Source organism: Salarias fasciatus, chromosome 5 (genome assembly GCF_902148845.1).
Source record: "Salarias fasciatus chromosome 5, fSalaFa1.1, whole genome shotgun sequence".
Taxonomy (NCBI): domain Eukaryota; kingdom Metazoa; phylum Chordata; class Actinopteri; order Blenniiformes; family Blenniidae; genus Salarias; species Salarias fasciatus.
The window spans coordinates 21321756-21342192 of record NC_043749.1 but is presented as its reverse complement, the minus strand read 5'-3'; the positions used below and the strand labels follow the sequence as shown (position 1 = coordinate 21342192).

At 41.3% G+C, this 20437-nt stretch overlaps 2 protein-coding genes across 5 annotated transcripts; both read right to left on the bottom strand.

The window, feature by feature from the left end:
- Positions 1–260: 260 nt before the first annotated feature.
- Positions 261–5617, bottom strand: yod1 (YOD1 deubiquitinase). Of its 2 annotated transcripts, XM_030092708.1 has the most exons (3): positions 5591–5617; positions 3224–3432; positions 261–2872 (listed from the first exon to the last, which is right to left on the bottom strand). In XM_030092708.1, the coding sequence occupies exons 2-3, from the start codon at positions 3429–3431 to the stop codon at positions 2175–2177; spliced, it is 906 nt and encodes a 301-aa protein (XP_029948568.1). In that variant the 5' UTR covers position 3432; positions 5591–5617; the 3' UTR covers positions 261–2174. The 2 variants fall into 2 exon arrangements, with proteins under 2 accessions (XP_029948568.1, XP_029948567.1); XM_030092707.1 differs by lacking the exon at positions 5591–5617 and having other exon boundaries at positions 3224–5551.
- Positions 5618–7458: 1841 nt separating this feature from the next.
- On the bottom strand, positions 7459–20334 carry pfkfb2b (6-phosphofructo-2-kinase/fructose-2,6-biphosphatase 2b). Of its 3 annotated transcripts, XM_030091468.1 has the most exons (17): positions 20083–20334; positions 19604–19744; positions 18755–18880; positions 16150–16246; positions 14743–14809; positions 14469–14543; positions 13773–13829; positions 13491–13615; positions 13097–13304; positions 12750–12896; positions 12065–12169; positions 11781–11910; positions 11284–11346; positions 11139–11203; positions 9785–9952; positions 9131–9153; positions 7459–8581 (listed from the first exon to the last, which is right to left on the bottom strand). In XM_030091468.1, the coding sequence occupies exons 2-17, from the start codon at positions 19677–19679 to the stop codon at positions 8512–8514; spliced, it is 1602 nt and encodes a 533-aa protein (XP_029947328.1). In that variant the 5' UTR covers positions 19680–19744; positions 20083–20334; the 3' UTR covers positions 7459–8511. The 3 variants fall into 3 exon arrangements, with proteins under 3 accessions (XP_029947328.1, XP_029947330.1, XP_029947329.1); XM_030091470.1 differs by lacking the exon at positions 9785–9952; XM_030091469.1 differs by lacking the exon at positions 9131–9153 and having other exon boundaries at positions 20083–20333.
- Between the last annotated feature and the right edge of the window lie 103 nt (positions 20335–20437).

The following is a 20437-nucleotide window of genomic DNA, read 5'->3' as shown; positions in this document are numbered from 1 at the left end:
GCGGGTTCAATTCCTGAGACAATGGGGCATAAATAGGATGAATCATGTGGAACAACTAGACTTAAATTGCATATTATCCATGTTCTTTTATACTATTTTCCCAGTGGGCTTAAACGCACTTTCAACCATTTTCAAATTCTGTGAAACAGAGACTATGAAAAACAATTCAAAACTTAAGAATGCCAATAATGATTGGCATTTCTAACTTATGGAAATAAAAATAAAACATTTCCAAACAAAATGACTCAAACACAACAGAATTGGCTATAACCTTTAATTGCGACACAACACTGAAAAAAAATCAAGTAAATCCAGTTAATTCTGTAGTGCTTTGTGTGCAACATTCATTGTTATTGTTAGTCATGAGAACTTGAGAGATTTAAAAAAAAATACAACAAAGCCATTTCAGAGTTTCACCTTAATGTAAGCTTATTAATCCATAACACTATTAAAATCAAATAAAATTACCAAATGTAAAAAAAAACAAGCGGGGGAAAAAAAAATTCATAGCTATTCACGTTTGAGAATTCATTGAAAAAAAAATTGAGTTTAATTGGACTAATAAGAAATAAAAAACAAAATTCCAGTCACATCTTTCACCTTTAAATGTACAGTGTTTGGCAATAAGCAACCAGGATTTCCATCAGAGAGTTGAGAAACAAATACTGGTTCTGCACAGCATGAGGCCGCAATGAAACGGGAGCCAACCCCTCATCGATAGTCAGGACCTCGACGTCGTCGCACCGACGGGAACGTGCTTCATCCTCCTCGGCAGTGTGCATCAGAAAGACTCAGCGGAGAGTTGAGAAGTGAGAACATGCTCCAGTTGTGCGAAATGTACAGTGGAACACTGTGGCAGTATTTGGACAACATGCACTACATTTGAAACCAAAATGTGCCTTTGTGTTGGAGTCAAACACTAAACTTAAAGCTACCAACATAAGATGAAAGAGATTTAAAAAAAAAAAAAAAAGTAGTGTGTACCTGAACGGTGAATTCATTTAGTTAGCAGAATTGATGTTATACAGCATTCCTCACGCTTCACGCTCGTCGTCACCTGACTGATTGGTTACGGTCATCAGCCTTCAAGTGCTCATCAAGGTAAACAAAAACAAGTATTTTAAAAAGATAACTCTTTACAGCATCATGACATTTAACACGTGCACACTCGAATAAAAGAAAAAAAAAAGACACCCCTGAAAGCCTGTCGTACCCATGAAGAAAAAAGTATGAGCTACACAGCTTAAAAAAAATTCTGTTTTCAGCACCATTATGGTTTTGTTTTTAAACCTTCTGTTGAAATCAAAACAAGCCTATTCCAAAATGACATAAAAGCAAAAAAAAAAAAAAAAAAAGAGAAAAGTTCACACACAGTCACGCGAATTTGGACCACAATTTGCAATACGTTATTGTACTTGAAAATGCATAATCTCAGTCTCAATGGCCACCGCTCAATAAATGCAGAGGGATGTGATAAAGAGCACGGATGAATCCAGCATGAACACAGGCCATCTCCACTGAAGAGTCCACACATCTAAAAGTTAACAACATCATCTCAGTATTGGAAGAATTTCTGACATTTGTTCATGAGACAAAACAAACAAACAAACAAAAAAAAAAAACAACCCATGCTACATAACAAACATGATGAGTAACAGTCAAACCTGGTGTGCTGCGTTTAAGACAACAGTGAAAGGGATCACGTCACAGCGCAAAGAATTCTTAGTGGTTGTTTTACACTCTAAAGATCCATATGTAGTCGTATTTTCATCAGTCAAGGGTGAGTAGAGGCGATTCGGTGCAGACCATCAGGATTACCTCAATCCACACCAGATCAAAACAAATCCTAAGAATTGCTTGCATATTCTTTTCTGACCCGGCAATCCAGATTTCAAACCATCCCTTGCAGACGAACGCGATGGTTTGATGACATCGGAGCACTGCAGTGGCGTTTCCGACAGCAGCTGAACGTAATACTGGACAGGTTTAGAGGCTGAACACAGTGTCTGCAGATTCTCCAAACATGTCGCCGGATAATGTGAGGTAGAGGATCACACAAGCAGACGGACCGACAAGAGCCAGGCGTGGGGCGGGGCGGGGTGGAGTGGGGGGTGTTGGTGGTGGTTGTATTTGTGATGGGGAGAAGGAGGGGCGGGGGACAGACACGACAACTTTCACACTTCGCCAAAATTGGTGTGGCCCGTCTCCTTGGCGTGTTCCCGTGCCTCCTTCTGTCCCACCAGGCCCGTCTGGCACACCATGCAGCGCAACGCGAAGCGGTTGACGTCCGTGAACTGCCGCTTGCGGCGAGCTTCGTCTGCCAGCTCCAGAGCCTGGGCGAGGATTACATCATCCGTGGTGGAGAAGATAGTCTGCGGCGGAGCATCGGAGCCGGGGACCTCTTTCTGCAACGGGTCGTAGTGGATACCGTCGTAGATGAGCAGCACACGCTTGTGGTAGCCGGCGTCCTCCCCGAATCGATCGACCCGGACCGTCTGAGTGTCCACCACGCAGATCTCACACTGGTAAAACTTGGAAAGGATGGACACCTCGATGGCGCCTCCCCAGGTGTCGTCGCGCCTGATCCAGGAGCAGTACTCATCGTTGGTTTTTCCCAGCACTGCTTCCGAGTACGCTGCCGGGTCACTCGAAACGATCTGGGCGATGAGGCCTCGCATCTCCGGGGCACAGGCGGGGTCGTACACCCCGCCCTCCACCACGTAGTAAACACTGGTAAAGAGGCAGGAGTTGTCGGCTGGCACCACCCGACGCGCGAGCACAGGTGAGGCTTCCAGGCGAGGCGCTTTAGTCACGACGGGACGTTCCTGAGGCTTTGGCTTGTTTTTCTCCTCTTCAACGATGAGTGTGTCTCCTGCAGGGGATGACACACCAACGACACCACTGATTCACACTGTTCAGACTTCAGTTTGTAAAAACAAGATGGAGAGATACTCTTTAGAGCTAGCCCACTGTTGAAATAAATCATGCTTGTAAAAAAATAAAGTAACGTATTTGAAGCATTTCAAGTTGTATTTGCATGAATTGGGTTCACACAATTTCAAATTGCATGTCGAACAAGTTTGACATATTTCCATTGAAGCGTCAGGACAATCACTAAAATCACAATCACTAAAGCACTAAATGTTATATGAGGAAATTAAAGAATGAAAAACAATCCAAAACTTTTTGTTTGGCTCCTTTGAAACAACAAACACAGACAAACCTGATTTGATGGGGTAATCCTTGAGGTGGGCATCTCCATTTCGAAGATCAAGGCTGGAAGGTGGGTAGCCGACCATAATTTTTTGAACGTCGCATGGAATCCCAGTCAGCTCTTCCACCTTGCTCTTCAACTCCTGCACACAGGACTGGTGAGTCAAGCCCTGCATGATGTGGCTTCCATTTTTGGTCTTACAGCGTAGCCGCAACATCCTGCCAGAAAGAACAAGGGATTTCAGATCTATAACGGCACAAACTTCAGCGTTCATCAAAACAAGTTTAAAAACACTATAAAAATGTATATTTTTATAGCTATGGGTCATTTTGTCACTTATGTTCTTTGTTTAAATAATTATATGTTTGTTCTTTTAAAAAAATCCTGAAATTTCCAAACCAAAGCCTGGCAAGCCTGAAGAAACATCTTGTTTTGTCCCGACGAACAGTTCATAACCAGCAGATAACCCCCTTTTTTTAACCATCAAGGACTACAGGCACAACAAAACATTCACATTTATAAAACTGAAATCATTTGTACACTACTACATAATATGGTACACTTTTCTATATTGTTGCACAACCTCATTGCACCTACTAAACGAAAGCAAATGAAGCACTATTCAGTCCTGACAGTCAAGGTACTGGCCGAGGTTTTACTGTGTGGAGTTTGCAAGTTTTCCCCATTTGTGTCTGTGGCACTCTGGTTGTCTCTCGTGATCCAAAAACATGCAGGTACAGACACACAAATACCATATTTCCGGAAGACCTACTCACAGATAAATATTATATTATTATAAAACAGATATGTGTGGCTGTGACGTAGGAGGACTTACAGGTCAGAATCAGAATCTTTATTTTCATTGTACCAGATGAACATTTTGTTCAATCCCATTCAGTGCAAATTAAAAATAGAAGCTTATGGAAAAACTGAGGGAAAAAAGTGATGGAAAAACAGCAGGGTGATAGAAACTGTTGCAGGAAGGAAAAGCTTAAACTTACTATTATATGTCAATTGATTTATTCAATTGATATTTATCAATAATAAAGGTGTACTTTCCTTGTGTTTAAGAAAAACAAATATTTTGAAAAGTATCTTTCACTTTTGGCTTTAAATAAACTAAACATGCACATCATTATTTTAATAATCGTCTTTCCAATCACTGAAACCATCTGGAATATTTACTAAAACTGAGGCGTGTTTTACTGATAAGAGAAGCATTAAAATAATGTCGATTCTGTGCTGTTTTCTAACCACTGGAGATATAAATGTTTTTGGATCTTTGACTGAAAGTACAAATACTAGTTGATCTAAAGCCCTTCTCATTAAAAGTGATTACCTTTGGTTTGGCAAAACAGAGAAAATGAAGGCCTAAGTCTAGAAGAGCTGCACATAATTGTTAGCTGACAGGTTATTGAATAAGATAATTACGTTTTAATAAAGTAAGCTTATTTTAACTCTACACCCTTGTGATCTCAATCGTTTTGGAGGACACTTTTCTAGACTTGACGTGTTATGGTTATGTATCAATAGTTAGCTGAAGCTGACCATGACTTTCCCCAGTTTGTATTGTTTGAAAAAGTTGTTGACAAAGCTTGAGCATTAACAAACATCAGCTGACCTACAGTGGAGAAACACTGCGGTTAGCTCGCTGACACAAATGTAACGTCCTCACTTATAAGGAAGAAACCAAAATACTTTAGGTTGAGGGCTTTAAAACCTTAAAAACACACGATATGAACTTTTCAATAAAGAAAGCGAGTAAAAAATCCAAACAACTTCCTTTAAAGCGTGAATTTGTGTTGTTTGCTGCTGGTTAGCTTGATGGGCTAATTTGTATGCTAAACGTCAAGCACCGAGGGACTCAGAGATCCCACCAGAGACTGACAATTAGATAACAACACCTCTCTCTGAACATGACAATCAAAGTGCTGATGAAGAACATCGGTGGAGTAAAAACACCTGACAGCGACACTGCTTTTGTTTTGCTTTCTTTGTTCTGCTAGTAAACGATTTCACAGGGACACACGGACAGCGCGAACATACTAACAAAATAAAACAAAAAGCCAATAAAATGTTGCACATGGTCGGTTGAACTCTTTATAACTTCAAACACAGAGAATACTTTAAAGATATTTGGATCAGAAATATAGGACACAAACTAACAGGACCGCTGTCAGAGACACATTTAACGGCAGCTATCGAGTATCAACCGCTAACGTTAGCAACGCTATTTTGCCCGATATTTTTGGCGAAAGCTGGACAGTTTCCTTAAACCTTTTCACTTCCGTTCCAGTTTGATCAAAGTATAAAAGAGGACTGTTAACAAGTCCGTAAACAATGAGGCTCCTTAAGAGTAACGCTGTGTGCTCTTACCTGCCTTTGACTGCAGCGCTGCCTGCCTCTAACAATAAACGTCCAGTGAGCACGTCACCGTGCGTCCTCCTGACGTCATGACGCAGCACTCTGAACGCGACCGCGTTCGTACCGTCAATCATGTAATAGACACAATAGACAGCAGTGTGCATCAAGATGTTCACCTTTTGTAGTTTACAGTCGATAAATGTTGGCATTCTCACTACAAGCATTAAAAAAGGAAGGATAAGGCTGCCCAGAAGAGTCAACTGCACAACGCAAATGCCACAACGCAACAGCAAAAGTCACAATGCAACACAACACAACAGCAAAAAGCAACAGAACAACTGCAAAAAAGCCACAACACCACAGCAAAAAAGAAAAAAACAAAAACAAAAAACATAACACCATAGTAAAAAGAAGAGGAAAAAACAAAACACAATTTAAAAAGCCACAATAGGGGGGCAATACTTTCGGACGGAACCAAAGTCCGTTAGAAAATATTGTCCCTTGGAAACATAGAGGGCCTACTTTGATTAAGGGAGATTTTAAAGAAATTTAAGTCAAATATTGCTGCTCGAAGATTGTGAGTGTTGCGATTTCAGAAATCACCAATGTTGGTCACCGAGTTGAAATTCTCATAATAATTTCGTGCCCTGTTGTCAATCGCTGTCAATCGTTTGCTCCATCAGAAAGTAAAGTCCCATGGAAACAAAGCCTGTCTGCTACACGCTTCTGTTGTGGTTTCACACCTGATTGTGCAAAACATTAGATTGTCTTATATTAGCGGTCTACAGTTTCAGCAACACGACCAAATCTGAAGGCTTTATTTTTTTCATTTGCAAAACCACAGTTTAAAATGTGATGGAGGAAAAAGCAAGAGTACCTTCCTGCAGTGAAGATAGCGGACACGGGCACCACCAATCATCTGGAAATTTCAAGCAGAAGTCAGGTAATCGCCGTTCCAAACTAATAGAAAAATAAAAGTAAAAAAAAAAAAAAAAAACTGACGTACGTTTACACATAATTGTATTTAATTTTTTTAGCTACATGTTTATTGCGATTTTTGCTATTGGGAATGTGGGCGCAATCGCTCCAAAGGGGTGCACATGCAGTGCATGATCAGCAGGTAGATCCGGGCTCCCATGGTTTCCTGCGCCCCCTGTTGAGCCAATGGGGAGAACCGTAAAATAATGTGCGTTAACAGATGGTGCATTCTTTCTAGCAGAAAGCTCGCCATGACATTCTAGTTCTTCAGTGCATTGCATACACTCGTTGGATTATAATTAAAAGTCTATTTTTCTTACGATTCACCTGTTCTCTTAAGACAATCCGCTAATCGGTGTCTACGCTCACACACAAAAAATTAATTACACGGAAAAGAAACTTCCGCTTGGGAAAAAAAAGGTTATTCATAGCTCTATGCTCTTAACTGCAGATGGGTTCCTCTCGAAAAAAAATCATGTCATTTTATCATGTGGCTAATTTATTATCCACAATTCTAAACTTTTTTTTTGGGTTCACAGACAACAGAAAAAATATGGACTGAAAGTTTAGCTTCAGTTTTGATGAAGATTCAAAACATGAAAAGTATTTTTGTTTACTTAAATGGATGGATATAAATATGGTTCAGTTTAAAGAAATCAGTATAACTAGAAATAGGTAGAATACCATCAATGAGATAAAACAGTCACATCAAATTATATATCTCAAAACATGAGATGAGCTGCACTGAAGTAACTCAACACCACCACCCAATGTAGAACAAAGGCATGACTTCAGTGTCACATAGTGCGCCTTTAGATCCAGATTCATCTGATCTGGTTATTCATCAGGTAATATTCATCACACATGAAGCCGACTTCACCAAAAACAACAAACCAAGCGTCATCCCTTCAAAATTCACTTTTATTGTCTGCTTAAAAGGCACAGTGGGCTGCTTTGAGCAGGGCAATAACGCATCAACATTCACAACTGGACTTAACATAAACAACTCCATACTTTGTTTTGAATAAAGGAAAAAGATTTTGTGCGTTCACACAAAAAGCTCCTCAGCATGATACAATTCAGACATGCTATTATAACATGAGCACAAGGAACAGATGACACATTTGATAGTTTGTTTCATTAAACAAAGTCCCCTTTACTGGATACGGAGGAAAGAACAGGGGATGGATGATGTATTATAATATCATAGGTTTGCAAAGTTCTTCTCTGGTAATGCAAAACAAATTTTTCTAACACATTCAAAATACAATGCTTCTAAAATCGATGGAAAACTCTCAGTTTATTAAACTTCCTCCGGTACCTGACATCTTTTCTTACATTAAGACTTAACGGAGGACGAGCCGTTAATTCATCTAACAAGACTAGCAACTACTGATTGTTCAAACACTGTAGACAAGTGCGTTAGTATTACAAAAATATCTCTGTAGCATCCACATCATAATACCTCCTCTCTGCAATCACGAAACCAACTTTTTATGATCATAACCCAAAGACTTACATTCAGTGGTATACAGAGGAACTAATTCTACATAAACATATATAGTATAATACATTTACAGGTCAGTAAGGCATTAAAATGTGAGGTGAGAATCAGTTGCCATGTTGGTAATATCTTTGTTTCTCTGTGGTTGGTTGATTTATTTTGGTGGACATGCATAAAGTGTTTTTGGTAAAAGGTTTCTAGACTGCAGCATGCAGAGTATGGACAAATAGCTTGAGATAGATAAAAAAAAACATGCCACCTCCTGCATATGTGGACTGACATTGAAAAGAAAGTAATTTCACCTTGGACTTTCAAACCCTACATCTTTAAAAAAAAAAAAAAAAAAATTTAAATGGCTAAAATAATTCACATGTGTTTTTGAATCATGACTGCAGCCAAATGATGTGCACACTTCAACACGAGGAAAGGTCTGAAGAATATCCCGACTTCTTCACTCAGAAACGGACACAGCCACTAGTTTCTTCGGGGTTGTCAAAGTCAACTCCTTCGCACAGGGATTCCTTCAACAGGAAAAAAAAAAGAGAAGAAAATGTCACTCACGCTCGCCAATTAATTTCTTACAGGAGCAAAACCCTGTATGAGGAAGCTAATAGCTTCCCAGGCAGCCCAGGAGCTTTAGGTTTAAATTTGAAAATTAGGTCATTATGTGCCACATTAATGTGTTCTCAGTAAGTAATTAATTATTAATCTCATTATGCCCTTCTGTGTATTTCCCTCCTATAATATAACGCTGTACATTAATCACTGTTTCAAAGATTATATTTTGCTGTACTAAGAAATGTTACCAAAGCTCTATTGAAGTCACTATTTATAATGAGATCTTAAAATAATTCAAAATGATAAGACTTTTATTGATAATGCTGTTGAAACCAAACCAAAACTGATTACAACATTCTCAGTGCAAAATTTATGGTGGGCTAGAGAAACAAAAAAAAAAAAAAAACACCGCTGTGGGAAAACATAACAACACGAGTGGTAGTGGCATGAGTTGAATTATGGGGAAGAAAATGAGTGTTTGGTGACATGTACTAAACCGCCAAAATACTCACAGACAACCGCTTCCTATCCGAGTCTGTAAGACAGGTGAGGAGAGAAAGAGAAAGAGACATACAGAAATATGGAGAAAGGCTGAAGCACTGTACCCACAAGGCAATGCCAACAAACACACACTTATTAAAATGAATATGGACTGTACCCTTCTCTCCATCTGAAACTGCTTTCATTTTTCAGTGTTTATACTCAGAATATCTGTTTTGTTGAGCCAAGGTGAGATTTTGATCAATTTTAAGTCAGCTGAAAAGCTTTATAATAGACTAGAGTAGATTCTGTCATATTGACTACATATACACGATTTGTCGTAACAAAGTAGTTTAGGAGCTATCGCTGATGTTTGTGTGTCTTCGGCTATCCGGTAAAGGTTGTCTCCATGTGGAGCGTTTCAAAGAGTTGGCATGCTGGTCTGCATATTCAAGCTGGAAACAGCCCAGAGGTGAGGCAGAGATCATGCAAGACAAAGCCCTTCAAAACATGCCCTGATAGAGGACGACAGATGGAACGGTGAATTTCATGTACATCACTTGACACACGAGGATCTATAAACGAGGTAAGGGAATGTCAAACAGGGTTACAGCTGTGGTGGGAGACGATCAATAACAGTCGATGGTTAGAAGTCTCGAGGGGGAGCCTGCAACTGTGTCACTAACTTGGCTTTGCAGTCCCTCTGGCATCAGAGCCACCGGGGTGGGGGCGAGCGGGAGCCAGGGCTGGTTGCCTGCGCTGTAGAGCCTGGGCCGCTTGACCTGGTCGTGACTGGACAAGGGAGTGTAACTATTCCGCCGGTGTAAGGGGGCTGAGTCCTTCGGGAATTTACCCTGGTAGAAGATGAAATACCGCAGCCGTTAAAGGAAAAGACCTGGCAATGCACAACGCTGTGGGACACCTGACGAGACACAGCAGCACCCTGAATGTCAGCAACATTTCAGACAGCGGAATCAGGGTTTTTTTTTTTTCAGGGAGTGAAACTGTTATTCCACCTACAGACTTCCACCACAATACATGTCATCAACGGACAGTAACAGTACCTCCCTGGTTGCACTCGGAAGACAAAAATATGCTCCAGTCAAAGGAAATTTGAAAACTATCAGCTCAAATGCACAAGGCAACAATCAGCCATAACGTTGCATCAAAGTATAATACAGTGTACTGCATCAAAATGCAATATACTGTTTTTTTTAAAACACATTTCTATCAAAATCAGCAGTGATGCAGTGAGTTAAGCTACAGTGACATCTCTTTTGGATTGGACCATGCCGGTCAGCCCTTCCTTCACGGGTGCATCTGTGAGCTTTGACTTTTCATGATCCTGTCACTGGTTCACTGCTTCTCCATCCTTGGGCCATTTTCAAAATATACGGAACTCTGCAGACTGAGAGCAGTCGTTCAGTTTTTAGAAACGCCCTGACCCAGTCGTCTGGCTGTCACAGTTTGGCCCAGTTTAAACTCACTTAATTCCCAATGCTCAATTTTCCTGTTTCTAACATAAATTAAAACGATAAAATGTGGATTTGTTGCCTATAATAAAGCCATTGCTCTTCTTGTTCAGTTTGCCAGTCAGTGGTCTTAATGTTATGGCTGATTGGTGTATACTTTAGATATTCTTTAAATCGCGATGCAACCAGAGAGATGGGAATGAGCAGATCAGCCAAGCAAGGGAGCATGCTCAGTCACAGCTTCAACCGAGGGAGCATCTGATTCCAAAATCGGCGATTAACAGCTCCGGCCAGGCCAAGTTCAAAGATAAAAAGGCAGCATAACAAGAGATGCAGTGAGGAAAGGAGTCAAGGAAGCAAAGCTTCACATTCAGGGAATATTTGCATTTTGATTGTAAACTAACAGACACGACAAACAGCAGCCTTGTTGTCTTATGAATTAAACAGAGAAATTTGGTGATTAATGAGCTGTGATTAATCAACAAACACATTTTACACTCATATTCAATTGAATGAAGTGCTGTAGTTCAACAACGTCATCGCTTCAGCTCTGTAAAGAGCAACTTACAAGAGGCCGGTCTCGATGTGTGTTTACCGCCTCCACATTAAGGTAAAACATCTCCACTTTACAACCTGGAGGACAGAAGATGAGTTAACTTGAAAACTTCTATTGACTATTGTCCAAAGTTTAAAAGTCTTGTGTGAATGCTCACCATACGCAACCGGAGTGAGCTTGAGAACTGTGTGGAGTGGACATTTCATGTAGGGAAGATCATCTGTGAAACAGAGGAAGGAGAACGCAGTATATCATCGTGTGTGTGTGAGAATGGGTGAATGGGATTAACAGCATAAGGCGCTTTGGGGACAGCTCAAGCACTGGAAAAGTGCTATATGAGTGAAATCCATTCAACATTTTACTGTCATCTTCTTATAGTCTTTACATTTAGATTTTTGCTGTGCGACTTTGAATGAAAATCTGTTGCTCACTTTGTGGGGTCAGGAGATATGGTTTTCAAAGGAAAGTTACAGTTTGGCATAAACTGCAAGTTAATACTGAGGGTAAGAAATGCATTATCTTAATAGGAAAACCCACAAAGTGTGTGTGTGGCTTTGTAAATGCACACATAGAAATATCCACATAGATGCATATATGTGCAAATATCAAGTCCCTCAAATGCTGCAAACATTTGGATATATGAGTAATTCTAACCTGCACCCTTGTCGAGAAAATATGCTAGAAGACATCTCATCACAGCCTGGTGGCAGACGACCAGCACGTTGCCCTGTCTCTCTAACTCCATGATAACCGGCTCCAGGCGCTGAACCAGATCCTGGTAGGACTAATGGCAAGCAAAACAAACACATTTCATTCTATAGTACAGTGCATACAAAGAAAACATACATGACAACTTAACGACAGTGCTGGCGGGGGAGAAAGTAGATGATGAGGTGAACTTGTGCAAAAAAAAAAAAAAAAGAAGTGTGGGAACTGACCTCTCCTCCTGGGTAGCGGTAGTGATACTTGTCCTGGTCCCTCAAAGCAAACTCTTCTGGAAACGTCTCCTGGATCATCTCATACGTCATCTCTTCACACACACCCTGGTAAAGATGGACAAAACATTTACCCTCACATCATGGCAGGGGAACAAACCAGCAGTAACCCTTCTCCTATACATGAAGCACAGAATTCCTTCAGTTCTACTTAAAGCACGAAGGCAGACTTCATCACCTATATAAATGACTATATAAAGAAACCGGCTCAAGGAGTCAGTCAGTTTGACAGGTAGTAAGAAAAGGAAGCTGAAGGCAATATTAATAATTTCAAAAATGGGTCACAAAGAAAGGCGTTCTATTCTAAACCTTCTGGACCTTACAGACCACACACAACCTTTAACTCAAAGCTGAATGAATCCTAAACGCATATTTTGTCTACTACTGAATTCAGCTACCACTGGATTTTTCATCCACTATTAGGAAATAGTGAACTCGAAATTTTAGTTTTACCCTACTTATGTATGAAGTCTATTTGAATTGTAGGTTGATTTTAGTTGAGTATAAATAGTACCGGTAGTGTTCATTCCAAGATGGTGTGTTTGGAAATTTCTTTTATCTCACACACCATGAGCGTTGTGACTGATGTAACTTTGGGATGAGGGTGTTTGTGTGATGAGACACTGACAGCATCGATCTCGTTGAGGATCTTCCACTGTTCGTACGGCACGCTGAGCTCCTCCGCCGTCTGGATGGTCCTCCTCAGCTGGCTCGTCCACACCTTCAAGTCTGACAGCTTGTGCTCGTCGATAAAGTCTCGCAGCGCGTGGGCGAACTGAGGTGTGAGAGATTCATTAGATTCACAGTCAGAAAGCAGAAAGGAGAAAATTGAAAGGATTTCATGGGAAAAAAGGTCAAAGACTGGGTGATTGTGATATTATATTCCAGCGCAGTCCTCGCTATCCCACTGAGCGCTCTCTGGCTCTTCCAGCTCATCAAACTGAAGATTGCTCTGGATAACCTGGGAAATCACACCTGCTTCCCACGGGGGGAAAGTTCAGAGTCTCCCCCGATGCGCCCTTCAACATTGTGGTTGCTCTCTCCGTGCCGACACAGGTAGATGGAATGAGAGTGCACGTGGATGTTCATGAGGTAGTAGACAATCTTGCTCTGGATGTAGTCCTGCACACGGTTCACCAGGAAACGGCGGCCCACATTCACCACCTTGATGAAGGAGAGGTCCCTGCAGGAGCCAACAAATCACTGAATGAAGTGGTTGATTACTGTCACCACCTAGTGGAGATTTGCAAGATCTAAATCTTCCAACTTTTTTTTTCCAAACCTCAGGGACAATTTCTTATTATTTATTATTGTAACAACTATTTAATCAATATGATTAAAACAAAGAAAGGACTGAAAGATTTCTTACTTATCATAGTCATCAGGGTCCAAAGGTTGGTAAGTGACCTTGTAGCACTCAATCCGCTTAAGGAAGTCATCCATTACTCTTTCTCTGTGTCTTTCGGGGTAGTCCGGACTGGACACCTTCACTTCCTATCGCGGGTATTTAACATATTCAAACAATGTCAGTGAACTGCGTGGCTCCGGCGTGACAGTGCAGACAGTCTGAGTATTAATAGATCACAGAACTGGCACAGGCAAGAGGTTGGCAGTCAAACATCAAAGTCAAAAAGGTGACGTGAGGCTATACCATAATGTTAGCAGCAATGACTTCTGGGTCATCGCACACCGACTCCACGAAGAACACCTGTTTGGAAAAATGGAAACTCACAGGTTATTTACACTGATCCACAGTGAAACACATAATGCTGAATAAAACATGTTTTATTAAATATGCATGTGCATCCTTGCTGACAGGTAGAGGAGATGAGATTAAACTTGCTCTATGCCGGACGTAAACCACAGCTTTGTCAGGAGTAGTAACTCCTCCAGTTTCTGTGATTCGGCTGTTTCAGAATTTACAGCGTACGGATGAAGCAAAGAAAATAGCTTCTTTGAGTTAGTGAGCTTTAAAGGTGCTGGTTGGCAGAATCTAACATTTACTGACACAGCATGTTTCTATCTTTTAAAAGTTTGAACTGCTGAAGTAAACTGGCTTGTTGCCGGGGGTAGTAGCTTCATATGTAAGAGACAGGTATATGAGGAACCGTGACCAATGGCGACTGGCTAAAGGCAAGAAAGTATAGATGCACATTTTTCAAACAATTTCTTTTGTCTGCAGTTTTCCTGCAAATATATGACGGTGGTCACTCTCTGTGTGAGTTTCCAGCATCCCACAAAAATAGATTTTAAGAAAAATGAATACCAGAAACAAATTAACATAAAAACAAAACAACGCAAAAAAAAAAAAAAAAAAATCAAGAAAATGCAGAGAAGACAGTTTTACCTTGAAAGCATTCTCCTTCACAAAAGCTTGAATGAGGTCTCTCCGTTCTCGTGTCGTGTTTGTTGCATCAAAAACCTGAATAATGGGAAAAGATGAAAAACAACGTAAATATATTCATATTCATGGAAATCGTTAAGGGAAAGTCGATAACTATAACTCGTCTACTACCAAATGCATTTCAGTTGTGGATATTTAAGAAATGTTGGAGATGAGCCATCGCCAAGACACAAGCCAGCACTGGAAAATGATGCACTAGAAAGAATAAATAGCTTACTGCAATCTGACCTCCCTCCTCTGTTAGGTATGCCTTCACATCCTGCAGAGCTATGAGAGCACAGTGCCTGCGGGAGAGCGAGCAAACATGACAGCAATCCTCTATTAGAACCTCAGATTCACACTCACTCAAGTTTACCGGTCAGTGTTCTGGTTGTGATTCAAAAATACTGCAGAATGCTGCTCACTGGAAGTACTGGTGAGATTGATTTTTTTTTCCTCTCAAATTTCACTCCCATGCTGTTGTATTCTCATGGAAACTGTCTAATCTTTATGGCATCAAATAGCTGCCGTCAACTCAATATAATAAAGGTACAACATATTTCAGTTGCTCTGCACAGGCCACTGAAAGATAACATTCTGCAATTTCCATTTATTTTTTGACAAAAACTAAGTCTACAACAGAGTGGATAATCCACAAATCATACTGTGCAGTGTTTTCCTCTGGCCTAATCTATTGGAAGAGTGGAGTAATATTTTTTATAGGTTGATTCAATCTGCTTTGAAGTGCACATGGAAAGGATTTACACAGCGGCACAGCACTATAGCAGCAAACAAAAGAAATCCTTTTGGGAAAAACCAGTTTTTTCTTCCAGATGAGAACAAGACAATCAGTTTCATTTTCTATTTTATACTCCAAAAATATTGAACTAATTCTCCAAAACAGAGGTGGTTTACAAAGACACACTTCGCTGCTGTTTTCTTCTCAGTAAATCATTGACATCTCATCTTTCATTTAAGAAGGTGACTGACTGTTGCTGCTGTTTCTTGCAGTAGCATCATCAGACGGTTCATGAGCCGATCCATTTGGTAATAAAATAACACATCCTTCAGAATTATTCACCGTTCCAGATTGACCCAGGCTGCGCACCCACGCGGCTCCCCGGAGAGCCTGTGTCAGCCTCAGAGTGACAGCGGCAGCTTCTTTAATATCTAGGTCACAATTCAGCAGCGGGATCCTGTCACGAGTCTGTCACATTTTCACGAGGGCTGCGCGAACATCGAACCCCATTTCGATTACTACCACCGAGATAAAACCACAAAGGACAGAAAAAGGCTCTTTTGCTCTTTATTAACCTTTTCGCCAGCCGCAGAGCTGATTTACCTTCACGGGAATGTGCAGGTGACACTTTGTGATGTGTCTGTGTGTATATCAGTTTGAGGTGGTATTAACACTGGGCTGACCCAGACTGAGGTTGAGTTGATTGCCAAAAAAAAAAAAAGAAAAAAAAGAGCTTAGTCACTGATGCAGCAGTGGAAGCTACAGAATACTAAGCAGACCTACGGCGGGGAGCTCAGACTGTCGAGATGTTACAGCCTCTCCTGCTGATGGAAAGATACAAATTCTCCTTTCAAAGATTAATCAGGAGTGCGTGGTCAACACATGGCAAATAAAAATGAGACTTACTTTCTTATTTTCATGGCTTCCTCATTGTCGTGACGGAAGAAGTCATAGGACTTGTAAGACTTGACGGCCTCTCTGCGGTACACACCCAGGTTAAACACTGCAAAAGAATAGAAGACAGTAACGCTCACACACTGCTGTGCTGCCAGCTCTTATTTCTAAAGCCACGTCTCTGATATATTCCAGTAATATAAAGAAATACGTCGTGCAGAACTGTGAAATGAACTGAAAAGATGAGTTGCGCAATATGCTGAGTGTGGAAGTTTGTATTGGAAATATTTGAGAAGGTTTGTGTGTGTGTGTGGAATTTTATGACCTTTACCAGCATCATGATAAGAGTTTTATGTCACCAGATAACCTTCACTGTCATTCAGTCAACAAATAAATCTTGGAGAACCAGTTCCAGTAGGGGAACAATTATATCCCACATCTTTCAGTTTTATCCGTGTTATGAATACACCGTGTAGTGGTGTCATGGTTAGCTCTCTACCCTCACCCTGGGAAATACCACTGGTCAGTTCAAGTTCGTCCCTGTGCCTGTATTTTCTCCCAAAGTTTCTCAAAAAACATGCATTTCAGATTAGGTGGTGTCTTGAAATTGCCTTACATTTACACTTCTTTTGAGTCTGTATGCCAAAAAAAAAAAAAAAAAAAGACATTATTTTCCCTGACATGTGAGATATCAAAGAAATAAATTAATAATAGTGTATTGATCCCCTTGAGGAAATCAGGAGCATCAGGCAGCCATGGTACGAGGGGAGCTGGTGGGGCTTAAACCAGATGAATGAATATTCCTGTTGTACTAACAGTTAGCTTCATGATACACTGTTTTTTAATAACTCACAAGATTCAAAACAAAGGTTCTTTTCCAAAGACCAGGGAGGTATTTTGTTATTTACCTGACGGTAAATGTTATTTACCGTCAGGTAAATAACAAAATACCTCCAAAACAAAATACCTGGTCTTTGGAAAAGAACCTTTGTTTTGGATTATAACTTGGAAGACCAATGAACCTTTTTGGACTAACTCACAAGATTCATATTGCTTTGAGATTCAGGCTCGGGAAATCTTCTGATAAGACGTCCAGTTTCCGCAGAGCTGTGGATCTCAATAATGACTGCATCGTCTTCCAAGGTTGTTTTCCTCTAAACTGCCCAGCACCTGCTCCGACTCCTCCGACTTGGGAGGTGTGCAAGTCTTTTCTTCTGTGTCTCACAGTGATTTGGTCATGCAGGCAGGCCGGCTGTCTGTCTGACTCCTGTACTCCAAATAAAACTTTGAAAAGGCCATTCATTGAAGATTCTTTTTACCCAAGGCTGTCAGTGGTACATCATAAAATATCCACAACAACATTGAAAGTTTATTTTTTCACAAGATGATCAACCTTTCACTAGCTTTGATAAATACATCCCATCTCTTTAAAAGAGCAAAGATATTGTTTAAGCTATCAATCAAAGTCTGCTTCTGCACTACAGAATGGGACATTTTTAAACAGGCAGCCACACACAATCAGCACACAGATATTGAGGAGTGCACCGAGGCTGTCGCAGCATATATTGCAAAATGAGTTGATGACACCACTCAATGCGAAACATCACTGTGTGCTAACCAGAAGCCGTGGCTGACAGGAGAGGTGTACAAGCTCCACGGGGACGAGCAGAAGACTGCTCGCCCCCCCCCAGAGGAGCAGGCTGTGCTTCAGGCTCCAGCCAGCGTGAGGAGGACCCTCGCCAGGACCAACCCATGCAAAGCAGCCGGCCTGGACAACATTCCTGGTCGGGTTTTGAAGGACTGTGCTGACGAGCTGAAGGACGTCCTCATTGACATTTTCAACATCTCTCTGAGCCAGGCTGTTGTTCCCACATGTCTCAACGCTGCCACAATAATACCAGTCCCAAAGAGGCCCCACCCAAACAGTTACAGTGACTATTGGCCGGTGGCATTGACTCCTATTATAGCAAAACGCTTTGAGAGGCTGGTCAGACAGAACATCAGATCCATCCTCACTCCCTCCCATGACCCGCTTCAGTTTTTCATACGGGTCAAACAGGTCCACTGAGGAAGCCATTTCCACTGCTCTTCATGCAGCCCTCACCCACCTGGACTCTCAGAACTTCGATGTGCAAGTGCTGTTCTTAGATTTTAGCTCTACATTTAACATAATCATTCCTCAGCAAAAAATACAGAAACTCAGACACTTGGGACTGAGAACCTTAATGTTTAAGACTGATCAATGATTTCATAAAAGTCACCATACACTGCACTCCAGTCCTCTGCCTCCTCTACTGCTGCTCCTAACTATCTTCACGTCATCCTTCATTACATTCATAAAACCTCTCTGATAAAATCTTGAACATCACCAAACATCCTCTAACTTTCCTCAGCACGTCTTCACCATCTGGCTCTCGACCTTCAACTCCAAATTACCCCACCTTACATTTCTCTCTCTGACTGCTTTTCCTATGATCTGTTCTTTTTTAATACTATTCATTCTAATGAATATATAACAAATATCGATTATTTCCTTGAGAACCGTTCATATCAGTTCAAACGTAGCATCTCACATGCCATGACTCAGATGTAACACAAACGTACTGACATGTCCTACCTTTGGTTGGCACTCCAATCCAGTTCAGGTAGCGTGTAAGTTTCTTGGACATGTAAGTCTTCCCTCTCGCAGGCAGGCCGATCATCACAATCATTGTTGGGGAATTTGTCATGTAGGAAGCCCAGGCTGCACATGACACACATGCACATCAATCCACGTCAAGCACAATCAGAAGCAAACAACATACACCCCTTTCTATGTAATACAAAGTAAATACAAAGTAAAAATATAAAAATAACAAGCCGAATAGTGAAATAACTTTTCAGAAATGCATATCTTGGAGAGATAATCTACATTTCAGCACACCTGATGTGTGTAAACACTGCATCAAAAGTGCATTTTGCTAAAACTAGGCCATGTGTGTACTGGGCAAAAATAAATGTCTCATCGGACACAAACATTGCCAGTGACCTGGGCTAAGTAATGGAATCTACGGAAATGACAGCAGGAAGCATCCTGAGAGAGAAAAGGCAATTTCCTTAAAACCCTTGGAAACCAGACCAGGTGTCTGGTGTATTTTTACTTCACTACAATAATATTTTAAGGTATCAGAAGCATAAAAGAATTTATCAGTTATCTTAACAAAAATCTAGCAGTTCAGGGAGGCGATTCAGCAGGAAGAGAATGAATAAATACAAGTGCATGGCAATTCGAAGAGATGCAGGGCAATTTGTGCTGAGAGGGGATGAAGCCTAAACGAATGAGCTGAAGTGTGAGAAACTATTTGTAAGTTGAATTTAATCAGGTACAAACAATGGTGCATGGTGTTGCCTTACACGTGCACCTGCAGACTTTTAGGAGCAGTCATGCAGTGGAAATAAAATTGCGGGACACTTGGAGATGACTTACAGCACTTCTTCTCATTCATTCTCACATCTATTTTCTTGGTCTCTGTGGAGTTTGCAGGGCTGTTGTTGTCTGACATGTTGAAATAAAGTTGGCAGTTTTAAACCCGTGTCTCTGCCCTCTCACAATATGAGCATTGCAGATCTGGAACAGATAAAAGATAAATAAATGTCAGTGGATTAGTCTCACAGAAAGAGGAATATTCGCACGAAGAGCTGTTTAAATTAAATAATGTGCTATATTCTTCATGTGTAGTTAATTTAGAAGCAGATGGGTTCGGGTTGAGGACAGGAGGAACTGCCACATCATCTGCTAAAGGAAAAAAAAAATGTCTTGGCTGGCAGCTCTGTAATTCACAAAACCACACATGGGCGAGGGAAGCACCGTCCTCCTTCACTGGGGTGAATGGGTTCAATCCGGCATCGCATCCAGCACGCGACGGCCTTCTGACAGCAGATGTATCCCGTGTTTTCATTCATTACCTGATCTTGCGGGGGAATATGATGCGGTGACGGCTGTGCGGGACGCCGCGGTGCGCCCTCGGCTCGGCTCGGCTCGGCTCGGCCGGGTTCGGGAATCTCCGGCGCGTCTGCTGCACCGGGAGTCTGCGTCCACCGCTGCAGCCGGAGGAGCCAGTCCGCTCGGCCTGTCCTTCCCGCTAAGGTGCCTTTTCGGTCCCCGGCTGGTGTCTTTCCATCGAGAGGTGTGCCTCTACGTCAGGCCCGTTTTTTTCCTTTACCGTAAAGCGGATAGTAGATCTACCTCAGTGTGTGCGCCTCTGCACAGGATCAGGGGCAACAAGAAGAAAAAAAGAAAAAAAAAAAACGTAAAAACTAA